Below are 23,160 nucleotides of genomic sequence, written 5' to 3'. Positions count from 1 at the left end.
TGGCCTACATTAACCTGACAGGTGCTGATGGAGCCCAGGTGATTGATTTTTTTTTCCTCCCCTACATATACACTCATACGCTCCTTATCTTGCAGCCATAGAAGGAGCTCCAGGAAAAGATTGCTACAAAGAACGATTGAGAAACAAATCAAGCTAAGTGCTGCAAAATCTGCCTGAGCGGAATTTCAATCCTCGCCTGCGTGTTGTCAATCTAAAGTGGTAGCCTACCACTCGCCTGTAACGAGGACCTTCAGTGTGTTTCAGCTTTTACGGAGGCAGGCTGCACCCTCGTCGTGCAGGTGTGGGTGTGTTTCAGGTCAAATGTTAGTGTAAGTGATAGTGTGTGTTGGCTGTGTGGGCTCCCTCTACATGAGATGTGTGTGTGTGCTGAAGTGGGCAGGATGTCAAAGGGTGGAGTGCTTGTGTGCACATATGTGATAGAATGCTCATGTTTTATGCATGGCCTCACCTTTTCCTCTTAAATCATCCGCTTAAGTAATTGTACGCCACACTGTTGTTAACTTTACTGTCTAGTCTACGGATGATGCCATGTATATAATAAGAATAAATTCATCACAATAAATGTCATATAAATACACGCCTTTGTGTTCTTAGCCCTTGTGTTTTAACAATCGAAGGGGTATGTGAGTAAGCGCTTTTATTTGTATTTACTCATATCTAACCTTGTGTTTATCTCCGCCAGGCGGAAGTACAAGAAGACATCCCAGAGGTAAGACTTGGCGACGGGACACCGGGATGCCTCAGTCATCACTTTGTTAGGGCCAAAGTACAGTGGAAACTTGGTTAGCGTCATTAATATGTTCCAGAACATCCGACTCTAACCAAAATGGACACTAACCGAATCAATTTTTCCCATAAGAAATAATGTAAATCCAATTAATCTGTTCCAGAAAGCCAAACAATTTTAACACAAAACATTTTTTATCATTTTACAATTATAGCTTGACATGCAGAAAACTATTCACATATATTGCATACATTCTATAAATCATGAATGAGAGGGATAAATGAACATTTAAGGTTACTTTTAACCGCCCACATCTTTACAAGTTACAAGACAAAAAGTTGTAAAGTTGTAAAGCTCTAATGTGGCTTATTTTGTAACCGTGATTAAAAGAAAAACTGAGACTAACCGTGTTAGTTAGTAAAGAACTACAGAGTCAATCGCTGATGACATCAAAGACCGGTTACGGAGCTGACTCTCGCTTCCTGTTTCCATGTATTAGCAAGCTGCCAACAAAGATGTTTTGTGATAAAAATACATTAAGAACACGGTTGCACTCACGCAGACAAGACGGATGCCTTATTGTACGCTGACCGTAAAATGTACACAAACTGGGGCAAAATTGTGCTGCAAATATTTGACGTAAACCGGAAAACTCTCTAACCGGGGCGCACACTAACCCAGGTCCTACTGTATTATGTGTTTTTCAGTGTCTGTCTTCAGACTTCCCCTTCATCTCCATCTTTTTCAATGACAGTGCTATTGTTGTTTTTTTCAGTGGCCAATACCTGCTTTTAACATTCAATTTCCTTGTTTTATATTACTTTCAACTTAAAGGAAAACTGCACTTAAAAAAAAAGCGTAATCCTTATGTGAGACACATAACACACGTCTTTCTCTTATCTGTGCGTAAGATATAAAACAGCTAAAAAGTGTCAGCCAAGAATGCATGTAATGAGACGCACCTATTCCTCCTATAAAGCCTGAAAAAGCCTCCAAAACCCGCCAACAACGCTCCATTTACATAATGTGACCTGCATATACAGTGACATTGTTGTTATTATTAACATTTTCAGTCCGACAAAGTACGTTATTGGCGTAGTGACGCCTCAGCACATCACACCAGCTAGCTACTAGCCGGCTAGCGACTAGCTTCACCACACACTTGCCTGCAGGTGTAGCGTTCTTTTCTGTGTTGCTATGTGAAATCAATGCACCCAGGAAAGAAGTTCCGGTAACGCTTAAAATGACCAAAATATGGAAAAATATTGTTAAAAGTATTAGGTGTTCTAATGAATGTGCCTGTTACCACATGGTCAAAGCATGTATACAAAACTAAAAGAGGTTTTTGAGGGGTTTTAATAGCAGAGTTTCAAGGCTGAACAGGTGTGTCCCATTACATGCAGTAATTAGCTGCCTCTTTTTAACTGTTATTAGAATGCAGACGTGTGTTCGTGCGTTCAGGTCTCATATAAGGATTGTGGATGATTTTCCAAAAAAACTCAGTTTTCCTTTAACTCATTCAATACCAAAGGCGTATTTATACGTTTTTATAATCCCGAACGCCCGATCCCAACAACGTATTTATGTCTTTTACGTATTTTTGCGCAAGAGGCAAGAAGGGTTCACACTTCAGAGCACTTATAAGCCATAAAAACGACCACAAGGTGGCAGAAGTGCATTTGGTAAGAGCTTGACAGGGATCATGTTAACAGACAAATCACACATGACAGGAAGGAGGAAGTGAGAGAGCGTGGAGGAGTGTAGCATGCAGAAGGTTACACATTGTTGGGAAATTTAATTGCATGCGCACACGCACACACACACACACACACACACACACACATAGTTCAGTTCCAAATGTGAAAATTGCAAATAGTTCATTGTGTTATATTTGTATATAAATTGTTATTTTGATGTAAAACAACCTTTTTTGTGTGTTGTTTATGTTGGTATACTTGTTTAGATATTTGAGCTGTCACAAAAGCAAAAAATATCTGTGTCTGTGTGAAATGTATCTTTTCACAAAAATCTGGTTTTCTCCCCCTTTTCTAGTCAGGAACTGATATTTTCCTGAAACTTACCTATGTGCTACTGCTGATTACTAAAGATCGGGAAAAAGTAGAAACAAGCTTTTTTTTTCTGATAAAAGACTGTCTTAGTCTTTCTTTTGGTAGGTTCCATGTTTATATACTGTAGCTCCAGAACACAATACGTTTTGTGCCTTGAAAGATCAGTCAAAATCATCTAAAATAGCCGGCACTGAAGGGGTTTCTTTTGAAAAATGGCTGGGATTGAATGAGTTCATGGCGGTGGTGGTGGGAAAAAAACTCAAAGCACTGTCTCTGGAAAAAAAAAGATGGGCATGAGGGTGAAGTGTAAAGCCTGACATTGAAAACCACTAAACCTAATGTGACTGTTAGGGCCAGAGTATTGGGGACACACTGAGGACAGAAAAAAATAGTTATATTGGGAAAAAACTAAACTGTAAAGTTGTAATGTTCCAAGAAGAGAGTTTTACTGTTATGTTAAAACGTGTTAAAGTTATGAGGTAAAAGTCATAATGTTATGAGTTGTAATATATGTCATAATTTTATGAGAAGGAGCAGCCTAAGACCTGTTGTCGCTGTTTGTATGGCGCTATAATTCCTTATATTCATTGCTTATTTTATGGCATATTTGTTAATATTTGCATCACATTATGGCATTACCGGATCAAACAAAGGTGATTTTCAACAACCTATGCTTGTAATATTATTCTCGATTCCGAATAGTTTGCATGTTTTTTTCCCTCACATTACGACTTAATTGTCATAAAATATATATCTTTTCCTTTTAATATTGATACTTTATCGCAAAATCCTGGGTTATTCTCATATTTTGGCTTAATCCTTCTGACTTAATTACTTTATTATTGCAATTTCATTTGTTTACTTGCTTTCTACTATGTGAATACAACAATAAGTGCAGTTTTGAATAAAAGCATCCGTTATATGACCATGTTTACCTGTGTACAGTACTGTGTGGCGTTTGATTGCCCTTCTTATTTTTTCACACTGGTTAGCTCCTTCCACAGTTGATTTAATATGCCTGTCAAATTGTCCTCATTATTTAATGTATTCATTCATTAATGTGGCATATTTTTTAATTCAGTCACCCTCCCTGATACATGCCGCCTCATGCAGAAACAAAGTGGATGCCATAGACAACCATAACTCACTTGCACACGCATTATCGACGCCAGTGTGAAACTTTCATTTGTTTGACTCTGTTGGCGAAGCCCGAAGGGAAATCATGGCCTTTATTAACTGCAGTTAAATGTGTTTAGTTAATGGCACAAAAAGTGAGGATTAATTCATGCCAGTTGAAGCAGTGGCTAATGGATATTTAAGTGTCATTTATTAAGGTTGTCTCTTTATTGATCTGAAACATGCCATCAGTGGCCATTAGTCTTTTCGGTCTCTGCTGTGATTAGTTTTTGCAAACCAAAACAGCAAATTCAGAAGCTGGGGGGACTTTTAAAGTTGAGGCGGTTAAATTGTTGAGGCTCTACCATCAAACTAAGTTAAACTTGAAAACCCCTTCTGTTCCAATAACACCATAAAAGGATGTTCTTATGAGAACACCAAAGAAACAAAGCTTCCCTCTGTGTATAAACTCAATATAGAGCAGTGATTCTAAACTGCTAGGTCACTGAACTTGCTTTCAGTGGGTCGTGGGTCTTTGAGCAAAAAGAAATAATCTGAAAATAATCTTGCACTTTTATTTTGATGCAGCGGGGTGTCATGTATTAATACTGCAACAGCACTCTGTAGTGCTATTTCAAACCCGTTTTCATAGAAGAAAACTATGCAGGTATCAAAATAACGTTTACACGCCAACATACATGCAAAACTATACCCACATCAACCCGCAAGGCATGCTGTGTAACCTTGCAGAGAAATTTGAGTTGAAACATTTCTGCAACTTGGCTCGCCGCTTGTCAATAAAGGGGTGATGATGGCTCCCACAGTCAAACCAGTCGAGAACCACTGATGTAGAGCACAAGACGGAACAAAGAATGCACATTTTCAGCCAAAGGATATTAAAAAATGCATTATTCCATTTCTTTAATATGTCTGTGTCCTCAAGCGCTTCATAGTGATGACTTTAACAATCACAAGGACACAAAAAAGAAAAAAAACAATTAAAAGGACATTGACAATGCTGTTTCATTTAAAGAATTGCTTTGTCATTGTTTTGAACAGCCAGGCAGTGCTGCATTTTATTGCACAGGTTACAACGAGAAAGCAAATACGCAAAGCAAATGTTATGTTCTAGCTATCATTGTCTATTGTGGTCAGCATTTTTAGTCCATGGTGCTCAAGCCAACATTCACACTTTCATTTTGGGCTACTCATCATTTAAAAAGAAGCTTGAAATAGATATAATAGTCTCATTGGAACAACAATGTATTCACACCAAAATATGGTAATTTATTACTGCATGCTTTTTGTTTTATTGTCTTAACATTGTAAAGTTTTTAAAACAGTAAATGCACCTGTTTTTGGTTATTGGCCATTTATTTATTTTTTTTAGGTAGTTAGCCATCAAAGGAAAGATTTGTCTCTGTACCAAAGTTTACACCACCGGATTCGGGATGTTAAGGAGCACAGCGGTATTTACTTTTTGGAACAATTCTTATAACCATGGCGACGGTATTGGCGAAAGAAATAGGTACACCCTGTTCTATTTTTAGAACACCGGAAGATCAGGAGAAACAGCAGGATTTGCCTACATTTCAAAGCCTTGTAGCTCAGGCATACGGTCAGGGAGAAACACGCTCAATGTCTCATTTGTTAGACACACTTCTCGACTTTCTCTGTGGCTGAACAGTTTTTTCGTCAGATGTTTTGTTTTGGCTCTATTGTAATCAGAAAAAGGTGAGCGCACAGCCACCTTTTTCTGAAATCTAAATCCAAATCCAATCCAAATCTACCAATCTACCAAAAAACAACTCCTCCTCCTGGCCACACCGTTCAAGATAGCTTAATGTGTTTTGGTGAAAACATAGACATTTTTGTCCTGCCTCCAAAAATGTCACTTTTCTGGCTGAGATGTGTGCGGATTGCCTTGTATCGCCTCTTGAAGCAACAAAAGTCTGAAAATTTTCCCATTGACCGTAATGTTAAAGTGGTCGTCGTTTTTTCCCCCAAATCTTAAATTTTCTATGTTTTTAACTTGCCCTATTTTGGCCATTTCTCCACCAATTTGTAAAATGAGCAGATATATGCGTAGCCTAAAGCCTCAGGGCGCTCACGGTGGTCTTGTGTTGTCAATATCTCAAATCGTTTGGCCGTAAGTAGCTTTTGTTCGGCATTAAGTTTTTTCATACATTTCAATGGTTTTGCTGAATCACTGTCAAAATGGCCGACACCTGGCACAGTTGAGTTGAGTTCCCACCTTTACTCAGCCCCTCCTAACTGGAAAATGCTCCTTTACTCGGCCCCTCCCAACCGGAAAATCCTCCTTTTCTCAGCCCATCCCGCCTAATACTTGTACACTACACTGATATACTTAATGTAGTTTTTTTCATATTGTTATAAGCATTTACATACAAAATGTCATACTCTAAACACAACATTTTCACACCTGTGACCATGCTAGCTATTAGCATCTTAGCATTGAATTGTTCTTGGGATTCTGACAATAAATAAAAGTACTGTCTGCAGTGATGTGCGACCCCACTGATTTCCTTTCCCATCTGATAACAAGTCAAATTCAGGCTGGTATGGGCGATGGCGATCCAATGACGATACTTTGTGTAAATACATCTCATGTGTCTGGTAGATTTTAGTAGTGTGTTTCAAATGAAGCACAGTGAGTGCAATGACTGGAGTATCAAAATATCAATATTTTAAGAATCCATTTTAGAGCATTGAACTGGTATCACAGTTATCAATATCAATATCAATCCGCACATTACTAGCTGTCTGCCTCGGTTTGGTACTGGATGGCTAATTGCAAAAACAGACATGGCATCATGTAGAAACACTACAGGAGTGCCTTGGCACTATCAGTACTTGACAGTACAGTATCTTGCTAGGTGCTAGCATGCTAACTGTTAGCATGTTAGCATTTTGGTTATTTTACTCATGTTTAAAAGCATATATATATATATACACACACACATGGCATGATGTAGGAACACTATAGGACAGTCTTGGCACTTTTGATGCTAGCATGCGAACTGTTAGCATGTTAGCATTTTAACTCATTTCCTCACATCTGAAAGCTAATACAGACATGGCATGATGTAGGGACATTAAAGTACAACCTTGGCACTTTCAGTACAAAGTGCTATCTTGCTAGGTGCTAGCATGCTAACAGTTTGCATGTTAGCATTTTTGCTCGCTTTCTCATGTCTACATGGCTTTGCTCGCTGGCGGGGCACAGCATGTCTGCAGACTCAAGACATACAATAAGATTAGCCCAACAGCTGAGTTGTAAGAGTACAAAACATCATGCAAACACAAAAATCCAAATAAACATACAGGCGATCCTCAGGTTACATACGAGTTCTGTTCCTAGACTGTCATGAAAGTCGAATCTTTACCTAAATTGAACCTAAATTCACTCCTAAATGAACACATGAAGGACATACAATACAGCAATAATACAAGTACTGTACAAGAAAAAAAAACTCACTTTTATCCCTGTGGATTATTGGGAGGAGGAAGTAGGGTACATGATCACTTCCTGAATCAACATAAGGTTTAAGTGTCGATTCTGGTCTTCCATGTAGAGCACAAGCAACCGTTTCATCTTAATAATAACACCACTACATTGCTTAGTTATCACTGTCGCTTTCGTAGGAGCAGACCCTTTTATACACTTTGTGTGCACTCATTAGGCAAGTCAGTATTTTGACCATATTCTCATTGTTATGCATATTTTCCAACCCCAGGCTGAATAAACTTGAATGCCTATTGGGTTTAAGCATACCAGGTGATGTACATGTATGTACTGAGGGAGATCAACACCCTTTATTTACTGCGCAATTATTAGGCAGCTTCTTTTCCTCTGGCAAAATGCGCCAGAAAAGAGATCTAACAGAGTCAAGAACTGTAAAACATATTCCATAGGGATGCAGCACTCTTGAAATTGCCAAGATATAAGGACGTGACCACAGAACCATTAAATGTTTTGTTGCAAGTGCACAAAAGGGTTGCAAGGAACGTCTCGAGAGACAAGCATGCAAATTAACTGCCAAATAGTTGAGAAAAATTAAACGCGAAGCTCACAGGAACCCATTATCCTCCAGTGCTGTCATATTCCAGAACTGATGAGATGAGAGTGACTCTTAATGGATCAGTGGGATGGGCCCATAGCTGCATCAGCCATGGGCGGAGAGCTCCACTCCAACTCAAGCAAGGTGCAGGTGGGGTACTGGTAAGGGCTAGAATTATTAAAAGATGAGCTTGTTCGGTTGTTTCAGGTTGAAGATGGACTCAAACTCACCTCTCAAAGCTACTGCCGCTTTTTTTACACAGTCGTACAGGAAAAAGTGTGCATCTTTCAGGAAGACCAGATTTCTATGCAGGACAATGCTCCATCTCATGCATCCAAGTACTCCACTGCATGGCTAGCTAGTAAAGGTCTTAAAAAATAATGACATAACCTCCTTGCTCACCTGACCTAAACCCTATTGAGTACTGGTGGGCCCTAAAATGTAAGATTTACAGTAAAGAAAACATGTACACCTCTCTGAACAGTGTCTGGGAGGCTTTGGTTGCTGTTGCACAAAAAGTTGATGTTAAAATGATCAAGAAACTGACAGACTCCATGGATGGCGGGCTTTTCCGTGTTATTGAAAAGAAGGGTGGCTGTATTTGGTCACTGATTTATTTTTGGAAATGTCAGACAAATTTATTTGTGAAGTTTGTTTTGTTTATTGTTCTGACTAAAAAAAAAATGAAACTAAAGTAGTGAGATGGGAATATTTTTGTTTTTCTTTGAGTTGCCTAATAATTGTGCACACAGAGATATTCTCAACAAAAGCCTAAACCTAACTCCCTAAATATTCAAGTTTGAGGTTTATTAACATTTTGGATTGACCAAGAGCCCTGATATTGTTAAATAATAAAACTAATAATCAGTAATAAAAATTGCCTAATAATTGTGAACATAGTATATGGTCAAGGATACCGTTTTTGTGATTCTTCTATATTATATATTCTATATTATACAGTAGAACCTCGGTTAGCGTCCGCCCAAGTTAGTGTGTTTTTCGGTTAACCTAAAACATTTATGCCGCAATTTTGCCTTGGTTTTGCGTGCATTCTTAGGTTAGCGCACAATATGGAGCTCATCCTGTCATGTCGTTAATACATCAGAAAACGTCAGAAAACATCCGTCCTTGTTAGCATCCTATTAACTAGCTAACAAAGTGGCAACTGGTACCGGAAGTCAACTACATCACCTGGTTCCACTGTACAGTATTGTCTCAACATGAAACGTGTAATATTTGCACTTGTTAAAAAGATGATTTTGAGGGCAGTTTTTGGCTAAAAATATACACTTTGCGATAGATTGCAGTTTTACAGAACAGCTTTTCTTGATTTTTCTCAAGCTGCTGAACCTCATACCTTAGAAAAGAAAATAGCTGGGAAGGTCTCCTATGTTTTAAATGTGGCATAAATATTAGCGTAATATTGCGTACTATTGTGCTCTGGTTAGTCGCGAGCTGGAGTGTGTTGGCACAAAGTTCATTAAGTGAGCAAATGGTTAGCTAGTCCATAAACCAAGCTCTAAACAAATGACGGTTGCTGAGGCGCCACTCTGATGCAGTTTTCATGGCGTTTTCCTCTGAGCTGTGGGATTGCTGCACAGTTAGAGTAATTGAGCGAAATGCTACTCATTGCCACAGTCTCACTCCCTCTCTCTCTCTCTCTTTCTCTCTCTTTCTCCATGCTTGCTGGGTGACTTCCTGTGTGGAGGAGCCACATGATTGACAGCTCCACATGTGTCTGTGTAATTACGTATGGGTTAATTGGCAGAGAGGAACACTGGGACATTGTCATTACTGACACACCAGGACAGCCCTTCATGCAGATGGAGAGAGAGAGAAAGAGTGGGGAGTGATAGAGGAGGTGAGGGTGTGATGAAAGAAAAGATGGAAGCAAAGAGAAGATGTTTTGTGTGGATCTACGTGGGCTCGGCGTTGGTGGAACACAAACTGTTTACTGTCACTATTTTAGATGATTGTGTTTGATCACATGTTCGCTATTATTGTCTGATGCTGTCTTTTGGACACTTCAAATCTTTTGGAGAAAAGCACACTCATGGTTAGTCGGGTTGCAACTTCAGTGTCCAACATTTGCAGCCTTTTCTGACAAATACTCCACGTTGCAGTGCGTTTACTAAACCTCTTAAGTCGGACTGACTTGAAAGTTCTCCCACAGCTACAAAACAGCGCACTGTAACTTATGGGTGTTGTACTGAAAAATGACCAAATTTGGTACACAGCTTTAGGGAACTGACAAACACGTGTGTTAAATTTGTGCAACATCGGTTGAAAAACATGCCTGCAACCAAGCAAAACATCTTTGAGGGTCGCACGGATGCAGGACTGAGCAACTAATTGTCTGTAAGTCATTGATCATTTGTCCAATGATGACAACTTTAGGGTGTTTTGCCGAATCACCACAACATTTGATACACAGCTTTAGGGGACTGACAAGCATGTGTGTAACATTTTAGCAAGATTGGTTGAAAAGCATGGCTGCCATAAAGAAAAACGTTGCAGGGACACAGGAGTGAGAAATCATTGTCCATAAGTCATTGATCATTTGTCTAATGATGATAAAACTTTGAGGATATCTGTATCACATGTATGCTAGCATGCCTTCCAAAGCACTTTGACCACAACCCATATGGGGTGCCACAAATGTTGTTTAACCCATGGGAGTGTATGTTCACTGTTATTTTCTCACTTCAATTCAGGAATTTCACCACAACTGTCATGAAAATGTTACATAAAGCTCATTTGTGTCATGACACAAGATGTCAGCATATCACATTTTACATAGCATCAAATGATTAAATCTAGGAGTGTTTGCTTTGCTGTTTATTTGGCTTTTTGTGGCAAGTGCATCAGCATTCAAAGCGGTAACGCTCCAGCGTAATCGCACAATGTCACTTGTAAGTTAAGTATTAGTTAAGTATTCGTATTTTTCGTATTTTTTTGTTTCCTGATGTTTTACAGCTTCTTTTTAGACTTGGGTAAGGAGTCGCCTCACGCCCTCATCATTGAATGTTAATACAGTTTTTGTAGAAAGGGTGGTCACTTTTCATAAAAATGTTCAAATGTTACTTAAAACATTTAGTTGTACAGTAATTACGTATAAGGGTTTATGATTACCATAGAACACATTATTTCTCTTTCTGTTATTTGTTTGTTCTTTAAGCTCAGTGAAAGATCTTGACCTTTAATGTTTTTCTTGTTGATGTTGAATGCTTGTCTTTGTAGCTTTGAAGATGTCTGAATGCATTTAAAGTGTTTTGACAGTGCAGCCATGTTGGCCGCCTGGCGGTGTGTCTTTGCAGTGAGAGATTTCTTGTGTCTGGTCTCGCTCCTCTGGGACGGCCAGGTTTATTCTCGTGTTTTTTTCAGTGGCGGTCGTGACTCTGCTTCTCTGACATTTACAGTAGACTATCCGCTCAGTCTTTTTCATGATGTGTTTGCGATGTGGAGGTGTGTGCTGATGTGCTTGTCTTTCACATTCCTGACCAGGTCAATTAATCGACTGTAGTGGTGACACACATGTCCTGTCAGCCCAGTCATGAGATCATTTAATTTGAGTAGTGCTTCTGTGTTATTTCAAGTTGAGGTTACTACTTTAAAGGCAGAGGAGGAGCTGTTGGTTATTTCATTTGTTAGCTATTGTTGAACCTCGAAGTTATAACATAATCTGATCTGTTGACCTCTGTCTTGATTTCAATTGATTTCAGTTTTTTCCCCCATAGGAAATAATGTTAAATAAATCTGTTGTAATATCTGTTCCGGGATCAAACTGTCACCATCCCAAAAGTGTAGACAGTGCTTTAAAGGAAAACTGCACTTTTTTGGGAATTTTGCCCATCATCCACAAACCTTATGTGAGACATGAACACATACTGTATGTCAATCTCTTTTCTGTGCGTTCTAAAGATATAAACAGATAAAAACAGACAGCTCAGTGCTGCACGTATGGGACCCACTTCACTATTCTTCCTATTATGCCTTTGCAAAAATACTCCAAAAAGCGGCACCAACATTCCATTACAGATAATGTGATATGCATATAACCAAGCTACAGCGACATTGTTATTATTTTTATTATTAACATTGTTACGCCGATCGGATTATGTGTGCCGCTGGAGTAAAGATGTTGTCCTTCCACCTCATCGGCGGGCTAAATATAGAGCCTCAACAGTCCTGATTGGCTAATGGAGAACCTGCCTATTGTGTTGTGCATTCTGATTGGCTGTAGACCGTTGTCAATCAATCTCCTTTTTGCACCACTGCCGTGTTTCCTGTTTGCTAGCGCGCCATTATAGAATACTATAAATGAATCTTCGGTTCGTGGAGGACTAGGAGGATTCAAATACTCCAACAGGAGCAATATGTTTTAACAAGGATACCAAAACGCAACAGCCAAATGGAACCGGGACGAGGCACGTCAGAGGGGTGAATATGGTGAGTCATTTAATAATTTCTTGTGTCCAAGAGATTGATCATTAAAATTGAAATGACATTTGAACTTTGAGAGTGTTTAAACAAGAGAGAAATGTGAGAAAATGTGTGCCTGTCGGAGAAAAGTGTATTGTGAGGCGTTTTACAGCCTTAAAACATATATAATAATTTCAAACAAAGTTGGCTACTTCACGGATTTCACTTATTGCAGGCTATTTTGGAAACCTATGGCGATAAACGAGGGAACGATGTACAAATCTGTTTGCAACAAATTGTTTTTAACAGACACACATATCAATGAAAGTTACTATTGTTAAATTTAAGATGGATAAAACGCTGTCTTTGATAAGGTTAGACTTTTTTTTAAAATCGGATCATCCCTAATTTTTAGTATTGAATCTCTGGCTGTTCTTCCTTTTGTATTATTATTTTTATTGGATGCTTTATCATGATTATTTATAGTATGTAAGGTGACTTTGGGTGTTTTGAAAGGCGCCAACAAATAAAATGTATTATTATTATTAGTATAATTCCATTCAATTTTATTGATTTAATTAAATTAAACTACATTTATTTTATTAATTTAATTGTTTAAAAATTATTATATACAAACATACTTTGTTCATATAATGCATAACAAAGCAAAGAACAACTTTGTGTCTGTCTCCTTTCTTCTGCACTGTACTTCCTGCAGGTGCTGTTCACATGATGAGGCGTTCAAATGCATAACTGCGTGTAAGGCTTTCAGACACCAATGCAGTCACCCGTTTTTTTTATTATTTTTTAAATAATATTTTATTCACGTATCCCATGACAATTTGTACCCCTCGGGGTATGCATAGCCCACTTTGAGAATCTATGATCTAGGTTACAGCAGCATACTAGGACTGAAAATGTGAATAATGAGTAATGAGCAACTAATCCAGATTAATCTTAATTAATTTAGAAAAAATACTATCTGTTTGCATTATCTTATATGAAAAAGTGTCCAAAAATATGTTTGCGCATGTGCATTTACGGGTTTAATGAGTTACGACGATTCTAGCACTAGCAGCTACAACAACAAACATTCATTCACTCATTCATTTTCTATGCCGCTTAATCGTCATTGGCGTAGCGGCGGTATGCTGGACTTTGGGTGAGGGGTGGGGTACTGGTCACCAGCCAATCGCAGGGCATATATAGACAAACAACCTTTCACACTCACATTCATACCTATGGAAAGTTTTGAGTCGCCAATTAACCTAACATACATGTTTTGGGAATGCGAGAGGAAGCCGTAGTACCCGGAGAAAACCCACGGACGCACGCACAGGGAGAACAGTGTGCAAACTGCACACTGAGCTGTCCAGCGGAGATTCAAACCCAGACCTTCCAGATCTCCTGACTGTGTGGCCAAAATGCTAACCACTAGCCACTGTGCGTCCCACAACAATAAAAACAAGCACTTTTTTTTTTTTTGGAGCATTTCACTGTGATATAAACCGTAAACACCAATAAGAGGGTGCTGTGAATATACCAACCAATGAGCCACTCACAGGAAAGGGAGTCGCCAGGGAGAACTGAGGCTAATGTCAGTAATTAGGTAGCAGATCTTGCAGGCATTGGTTGCCTTTCAAGAACAGCCCATTAGGCCATGCCTCTGTGTCTCCTCCACTTGTCAGTCTCTTTATTGGCTGGCATTCATTATCATTCAGGGGCCAACAAAGCCATACTTGCCTTGTTTGTCGTATTTAGCCGGCAGCTCTAGCCAAGGCGGTGACCAGTCTCATAAAGCAAATACCTTGTAATTGTTTTTCCTAATAGTGGGCATAAATTGCTTTGGCATTAAAGACGATGATGCACGCCATTAACAAATGAGAATGCAAATGACGCATGATGCTAGTTGATAACAGATGCTCGTGTCAGCTCGCTTAGAGTAGCAGCTTTTTTTTTAACAAAAAAAAAGGCTAATGCTTTAATAACAGAAACATGAAGTAGCTTTTAACCTTTTTATTCTGTGGCGCATTAGTCGCATCAGTCAAAAAAGGCGGTATGAAGAGGAAAAAAATAATAAGTCGCATTGGACTATAAATGGCATTTAGTAATATTCATGATGGAGCTGTCATGGCGCCGCTCCTAACAACATTAAATTCACAGGTGAAAAAGATGTAGTCAGAGGGAGGGGGCAATATTTACACCAACAATAACACAAACTAAAGCGCCACAAACTGAAGTCAATTTGATTAAGTATATGGATACAATAAAGACGTACTTGTTTAATAAATGTCAGAGTGTTCTGGAAGAAGACTTTTAATACCTGACATGACGCCTGCACGCATCCTGGTGTGTAGAACTGTATCAGACTGATTTTAACACCAAAGCTTCATTTTTGTTTTCACAAATGACAGACAATAGACTGAAAATCATATGTGTGTATTTAGTTAATAATCGGTTGATGGAGCAGCTACAATCTCCAAGCTAGACATAATTAGTGTCCTAATTATGCAACACTGATGTCTAAAATAGCACATTTCTCAATCCACAAAGATATCATATCATTGTAGTTGCACATTACTTACAGACACGTAGTCTCCAAAGCCGAAGCTTTTAGAAAATTTTCCGTCCGATGTATTCTGGAAAAAAACAGCCTGCATGTCGCTTTATGTTATTAGAATTATTGTAAATGGCCTTTCACTTGTATAGCACTTTTCCACCTCCAAGGCACTCAAAGCGCTTTGACACTGTTAGCACATTTACCTACTGATGACGCAGCATCAGGAGCAAAATTCTACCCCTTGCTAAATACAGTATGTTAGCACACGCTGTTGTTGTGACCACATGGGTTCTGCATGCTGAATAGAAGGGCTGCTGCTGGATAGAAGTGCTGGTGGAAAGTCTGGAATGGACTGCTTGTATCGGAGTACCAATATCGGAGATTTTAGATGCAAGCCGATAAAAAACGATATTGTTTTTTTTTATCGTACCGATGTCAATATCAGACTGGGACACCACGAGTGAAATGGGTCTGTATTCACTGTGGTCTGAAAAAAGTCTTTAAAAGTCTTAAATGTGACTTATTGAAACCTGCAGAGACTCGGTTATTGTCACATTCTCTGCCATTTATATTCAAATCATGTAAAAGTTTAGTTAAAGCTGAAAGCTGTTGATTGAGCGAGGAAATGTCTTGACTTCCCTTTTCCCCAGGACAATTTATTTATCCTACTTGCATGTAGCGGTGTCACAAATTTTAGGAGCTATCCAGAAGGACAGGAAGCTCAAGACTTCAATTTCAGCCATGACTGACTTTCTCTTCCTTCTGCAATTCTGTTAATGAATAATGGAGGTGTCAGGTCTTCTTTTTTTTTGTTTTTTCCAATGCCTAATATAGTCTTACATCAGTAAACATGTTTTCTTCGTGAAAGCGTGACATGAAGCTATCTTAAAGAGAAAAATGTACTGTTCCTCGGCCTTACTGCACTGAGTAGCTCTCCTTTCTTTCTTTTTGTTGCATGTGCCTCTCTGCATGCATTTCCTCCCCCTGTTGCCACGTCTTTTCCTCTCGGCTACCACCCGATGATTAGTGGGGCAATGTCCCCGCTCTCACCAATCTCTGGGCTAATTATATTGTCGTGTTTTCTTCCCTTGTTCCATTTCCCACCACCGCAGGTGCACGTTTCTTTTCTTAGGGTTGCGTGAGCATGAGTCAGTCTGTGTACAGGTGGAAGTGCAAGGATGTCCCTTGCTTGGTGCATGCACCACTTTCATGTAAAGTGGATGTATAAGTAGTCTGCAAGTGTCTGCATTGCTTATTTCAGTCTCGTGAGCTAACCTCACAGGGTATTATTGAGCTATGCGTACGCTGCCATACTCGTGATTGATTCCGAGGCTTTCGAGTTTTTATCCAGTGTCGAGTCTGAGGTGATAAGGACAAATGTTACAGGACTTCCTTGGTGCCGATCCAGCTCTTTCCTGCAGTGGTTAGTATTGCAGATTTATGGTGCTGATTGTCTCCTCAATCCGCTTGTTTTTATCTCCAGCCAACCCCCGCCTCTGCATCCTGCCGTTATACTATACAGCCTGCTGACTGTTTGTCCGGATGTTTCTTACCCCAGAACACTAGCAGGTAGGCAGAGATGGAGATGGAAATGAAGGAATTGGGAACATGTGAGTGAAAGAGAGAGAACGAGAAATAATGTGAAAGAGGAACACACGGGGCCAAAAGTCAAAGCCTACTTTAGGTTGTGAGCCGAACTGGATATTACCTTCCACCCCACCCCCCAACGTTGTGTCTTTCTTATTAATTTTCAGCACTTGTATATTTTTGCATATTGAAAGTATTAAAAACCAGAAAACCTCCTCGGCACACAGATACTGTCACTAGTTCTTGTCACACACTGATGCACATTTGAAGTCGTGAACATGACAGGACATGCCCCAATAATCCAGGCTGAAAAATAGTAGTTTGACAAAATGTCTCATTAGCACTGACGAATCGATAAGTAAGCCGCCTTCACACTTTTTATCTCAGTTCCCCGGAAAGGGAACATACCAATATAACGCACCCCTGTGGTTGCGTTTTCAGGTTGGGACAAAATGCTGACAGCTGGTGAATGTGTCTTTATGTGGACACACAGTTTTTTTTTAAACTTCAATGGTGTGGATGGACATATTTTACATCGGAGTGGGGGAAAGGTGCGTTTTTTTTGTGTTCGTTCATTCCTGCTTGAGATTTCTACTTTCTGATAGTCTGTGGATATACGACTATGGTTTGTTTTGGCACAGCTGTTCGTTTCAGTAAAGTGATATTTGATTGACCACCTCTTCGCCATTCTCTCTATGTCCGGGAAAAAGCTGCAGTATTTTATATCAACACAAAAACATCGCAATCCACAAGATGTGCAAGAGGTTGTAGCTGTGGAATGGGCAGATAACCATTTTCCCAGCATGCTTTGCTCTAGTTAAAATGATCACTTTTGGCTGTCTTATGCCTCTTTAAGGTGTTATTTTGTACAGACAGGGTGTCATTGTTAAAGTGCTTCCGTTTTTTGGTCGTGTGCAGTTAAATTATTTTGACTTTTGGTCGGAATCTGGCACCCTTAAGAATGGTTGTGAATTTTGTGCTGTATGCAATATTGTTTCCACTTTTAAAATGAAATGCCAGAGGAGTCATTTATACCGCTTAATTCCGCAGATCGCTGTAAGCACTTTGTTTGATAAGGTCCGTGAGGCGGGCCAACTCGGTGCTATTTTCCAAACAGTTCCGTGGGCCAGATGAAATAGCAGCGCGGGCCAGATTTGGCCCCTCAGGCCTGAGTTTGACACATGTGCTCTAGTAGATGTGTGTACTTGCCAAGTATGACGTGTGTGTGTGTGTGTGTGTGTGTGTGTGTTTTTCCATTCAACTATATGTCAGATCACCTCATTCATCTCCAGCTAACCCAGTCATTTCCTAGTGGGAGTCGCAGCTTTACTTGCAGCGTATTCAAATAGCTCGGCTTCTGTCCCAGCAAAATGTGAATGATGTGTCTTCAAAATGGGATGAATGTGTGAGGCTCTTGTGTGTCTTTTTTTGCATTTCCTGTAGGGCTGTTATTTTCCACCTTTTTGTTTTCATCAATGCATAGCAGCACAAAAAAAAACAAATTACACCGTTGATTCATACATGCAGAGGACTGTTTTCGTGTAAATGTCAATGGCAGATGGAGGTGGAGTTCTGCCTTATTTCAGTATTTCACAGCCAAGAATTGCCTCCGCAAGGGCAGGTCAATTTTAAAAGAAAAAAAACTGCAACATGAAACCGCTGTTGATGGATCTGTGCAGAGACTAAAACTGACTCAGAGCGTAAACTCTCTGGAGAAGAGGGTGTCCCTAAGGAGAAGCCTGGATGTATTATTTCGTCCCTGAATCGCAGTGCAGGTGTTGAATGCGGTGAAGAACAAATTGAAGGAAATAATCTGTTGTTTTGTTTTATGCAGAATACATTCTGCATAATGGCTGCAACGTTAGTCAACATAATCAACGTCAATTATACATATTTTGTCGGCGGGCATTTGTTTACTGGCGACGTGTTGCTCAATAAAACTGTAATTGATAGACCACTACTGAGTCAATTATTTATAAAAAGACGCGTGAGGGTAAGACATGGAACGAAAAAATGGTGAGTCAGGAGCGAAAAGCGGGTATAGCAGAGATGAGCAGTAGACCCAAACACTGAAAATAAGCAAGCGAGGTTGCTCGTTTCACTGCAACATGACGGCTATGTCTGATAGGGGTGCATCAAAAAATTACATTTTTGAATTTTGATATGGTTAGGTTCTAAATGTGTTCCAATATATATGTTTTAACAACACATGCAAAATATTTTTCCAATACATGAAGGTTTAGGGGTGCCAGCTCACATGCGCTTCTGTGGATAAAGGGGCAACAGTGCTAACTGGTCACCACAGAGCTCTGACGTAAAAAAAAAAAAAAAAAGACTGCACCTCAAGAAAACTGAGGAGATATTTATATTTTTGTGTTGGGTATGTATACACTTATTACATATAATTATCATATCTGCAGTTGTTTCTTTGTATTTTGAAATACTTTGAGTGAAATATAGTCATATTTAGAGGAATTTGGTGCTCATTACATCGAAGGTTAGCTTGCTAGCAACAGTTTGCTAGCCACAGTTAGTTAGCTATGTTAGCTAAGCAATTTAACTTATCATCAACAGTATTTTAGAGTAGGCAAAATCATATTCAGAGTATTGATGTGTCATCTTTATTGAGTGTAGCATTGTGGCTGTTCAATTAACATTTTAAATGAAGGTTTATTTGTGAGTGCAGCTGGTTACTCTGGTAGTGATGTTACTGTAAAGACAAAGTTAGACTATGTAGAACTTAGTTTTGAGGCTTATGCATGCTTGGTACATCATAACTGAGTGATATTAGGTATGCTAAGATATGATTGTAAACCCGAGGATCCAGCGAAGATGCTGCCCTCACCAACTGGTCAGCCAGACTAGCAGTGGCAGCCTGGTCTTTGGTCTGGGCCCAAGCATCACCAGTGAGGCTGGCATCATCACCAGCACCAAGCCGCCAGGTGGTTGTCAGATCTTGCGATGCATGCTTGCCATGCAACCTGGTGCAAATGGAGTGTTGTCACAGTTCGGCAGCCAGGGTCGTCCTGGAGCAGGTGCGACCATTTTACAAGAATGCCAACATCTCATTGGTGAGCGATAAACGTGCATGCCACAAGATAGAAGAGTTGGTCAATCACAACAACAAACTGCGGAAGATCCCCTAATCCCATTGCTTCAGCAAGACTACAGCAAAACAACTGGAGAAAATGGAGAGCAGACTTGATGCCACATTTTCAAATGCTGAAAAGCTGATTGATAATCCAGAAGACATAGCTTTCCTTGCCAGTTGCCAGCTGCATGACAAGGTGAAGAGGCGAGAACAGCATCAAGCTACTGCAGCAGCCAGGCAGGCAAAGTATAAAACAAGAGTTGGAGGAGATGACTGCAAGGGCCAGCTTGGTGATGGATTATGATGAGGAGCCAGAGGAGGATGCTGACAGAGATAAAACAGGTCCCGTCCCACAGGCATGAGAAGACTGAAACAAGTGTCTTTTGTTCCATCGCATTGCTTCCCCAGGGCACAATCACCACACGGCAGCAGGTGCCTAAGATTTGGGGATTTGCCAACTTCATCACACACATCTATGCAGTGTGGTGGCTGACCTGCGGGAAAGCTGTAGATGCTGCCTGGAATGACCTCCACCTCTATCACCACCTGCAGGAATACAAGACTGTCGAAGAAGGCATTGCAGCATCAGCGATCAAGGCACTGGAGCGGCATCGCTGGTACCTGATATGTGAGATGTTATCCCTGGCTCTCTTCAGCAGCAAGATGCCCATTGATGACAAGCGGTAACATCTTTGGAAAGCCAAAGTTCCCCGACCTCGCCAATACAGAGTGCTGGTTTGGGATGCACCAGCTTCACATTGATCCAGCATTTCCGTCTCTCGATGTGAAGAAATGGGTGACCAATGCTGCATTCCAAAATGTGAGGTCAATGTACATGCGATGAACGTGGTCAATGAGTGTGCCAAGCGTGGCGTAAAGCTCACATCTGACTTTGTCGCAGTGACGAGGAACGAGCAGCACCTGCAGAATGCGCTGCGGGCTGTTAACATGACCGCAGCCAAAAGCCAGACCTTCGCTGCTGCAAACGCAAGCAAATCCCTGAGTAGGAGAGGGCTACTCTTGGGAGGTGGGTGTGGAGACATTCCGGGTGGGATGCTCCAGCTAGGTTCAAGGTTCCATTTCCATTCCCTCTCTCTCCCTGGTGATGTTGCTCAGTGTAGCGGACTCTGGCACAGACTGAGCATTTACGTTTTGTCAGTTCTTGTCATTAGGTTGTGTGAAATGTGGCATCATAGGTTGTGTGAGTTTAATGTCAGTTAAACTTTATGTTTGTGTCTGACATCCATCTCTGCTGCACAAAAATAAAGAAAACGGAGGATGATCATCCAATGTACTGTATGTAGGTACTGTATGTCCTTGATCTCCATTCATTGTTTGGATCAGAATTTTACAACCTAGAAAACAGATTTTGTACAAACTTGATACAGGTGTGAAGCATTGGCCAACCTACAAACCTTAAAATGTTGGTCAGGTGCACAGGCCACGCGAACATGTCTTATTGCCCTCTATTCATTTGTCTATAAGCTGTCGTAAATGAAGAATCTTGAAAGGTGAATTCTTAGAAATTCCCAAACTTACCCAAAGGGCAATTCATTTTGCTTGTGTTACCCTATAGAACATGTTTCTGTATAAAAGTTCACCTTATTTAACCTTTCTGGGACAATCTGTTGGCAAACAGACTAAAAATTGCAAATTTTTTGACATTTCACAGAAGTTAGCGTTAGCTGGTACCCCTAAATCTCAATGTATTTTCACAAAACTTTGCAAAAGTCATTTGTATATGAATTGGAACAAAATACAATGCCAGGCAAATTGATATGTTGAAATTAAAATTTCACCAAGTTAATTTAATGCACCCTAATGCCTGAGCAAACAGTGGAAAATACAGTGGAACCTTGGTTAGCGGCATTAATCCGTTTCAGAAGGTCCGACGCTAACTGAAAGGGACTCTAACCGAATCAATTTTTCCAATAAGAAATAATGTAGGGGCATATAATCTGTTCTAGAAAGCCAAAAATGTTAACACAAAACACGTTTTTATAGGTTTACAATTATAGTTATACATGCAGAAACCATTCTAAATGCATATAAATACTGTACATATAAATGATTAATTAAAGGGATGAATAAACATTTAAGGTTAGTTTTACCTTCATTAAAGATGTGATTGTTGACAAAGACACAACGGCGAGATCAACACGGACACTACCTTTTGTTTTTTGCTTAAAAGGACCAAAACACGGAAACATACTGTAAGTATTACATGTTATGAATGTGCCTGTTACTACATGGTCACAGCATGCATATAAAACCATCAAACCTTGTTGGAGGTTTTTGGAGGTGTTTTAACAGCGGTCTTTGTAGGTGTGGCCCATTACATGTAGTAATGAGCTGACTCCTTTTATCTGTTTTTATATCTTTAGAATGCCCAGAAAACAGAAAGACGTGTGTTCACGTCTTACATAAGGATTGTGGATGATGGGCAAGATTCCAAAAAAGTGCAGTTTTCCTTTAAAGGTAGCACATGTTAAATACATATATTACATATGTATTTTTTTTTATATATAAGTCACACCTGACTGTAAGTCGCAGGACCAGCCATACTGTGAAAAAAAGTGACTTATAGTCCGGAAAATACGTACTAAAGTAGCGTCTAACATACACATCGCATATGTTGGTAATATGGTAAGGCTGCTAATATTTTGACTATGATAATGACTTTACACTGCCGAGAGAAGGAGACAGGAGGAACAGATGGACAGAGGCGCATGGGGCAAAAATAAACTTGACACTGTTATTCCTCTAGGTAAATAATGGCAACTAAATAATCAGGATTCTTTTGCACGAATGTCATGTTTTGCACTTTAAATCAGTACATGTAATAATAGTTGCGTTGATGAATGGATACCCGCTGGTGGTGTTGTATGGTTTTCTGCATATCCAAGCCAACGATGAAAACATTTTTTATGGCTTGTTTCTTATGTGCGAGTATGTGTCCCACACCTGATAGCTACCGTATATTCCAGTGTATCAGCCACTACTTTTTTTCCCTAAACTTTGACTTATACAGCCATGCTTATACAGCGGTGCGGCTAATTTGTGGCAAAATTCTAATTTTGCGACGTCTCCTTTACTTCAGAACTACAACTAAATGTTTAAATGCTGTGCCGCTCGCCAGTCAGTGAGGAAGCCATAGCTCTTTCTTTGGCATGAGCCAATCACAAGCTATCTGCACTCACAACAAACTTATCAAACCATTAGAAGTCAGTGGAGGTCAGTATATATACCAGTATAACAACATAACAGTCTGACTCACTGTGACATCTTTCAAAGAACACTTTGCTAACAGCACTAAATTAATCACAGAGCATATACAAATATATGCAAATATACAAACATGCCCCAATATGAGTTTAAAATAAGACAAAACCCCCCAACATTTTAAAGTTTTACCATAAGGCATTGCGTCTGAGCAACGCATTCATTTGGGCGCTGCAATGACGTCAGCTTCCCTCTGGGCCTTG

At 39.8% G+C, this 23,160-nt stretch overlaps 1 protein-coding gene across 11 annotated transcripts in view; it reads left to right on the top strand.

Annotated features, from left to right (window-relative positions):
- The window catches only part of pde1cb (phosphodiesterase 1C, calmodulin-dependent b), a 147,309-nt gene that overhangs the window by 55,143 nt on the left and 69,006 nt on the right, over nt 1-23,160 (top strand). For 7 of the 11 annotated variants that reach the window (XM_054769314.1, XM_054769309.1, XM_054769308.1 and 4 more), the window contains one exon: nt 704-730. The exons of the other annotated variants lie outside the window; for them this stretch is intronic. In XM_054769314.1, coding sequence (XP_054625289.1) covers nt 704-730 — 27 coding nt within the window. The remainder of the gene's footprint in view (nt 1-703; nt 731-23,160) is intronic. 11 annotated transcript variants of the gene reach the window in all.

This window comes from Dunckerocampus dactyliophorus, chromosome 2, assembly GCF_027744805.1.
Source record: "Dunckerocampus dactyliophorus isolate RoL2022-P2 chromosome 2, RoL_Ddac_1.1, whole genome shotgun sequence".
NCBI lineage: Eukaryota > Metazoa > Chordata > Actinopteri > Syngnathiformes > Syngnathidae > Dunckerocampus > Dunckerocampus dactyliophorus.
Note: the sequence above shows the minus strand (reverse complement) of the source record. Positions and strands in the feature narration are given on the sequence as shown.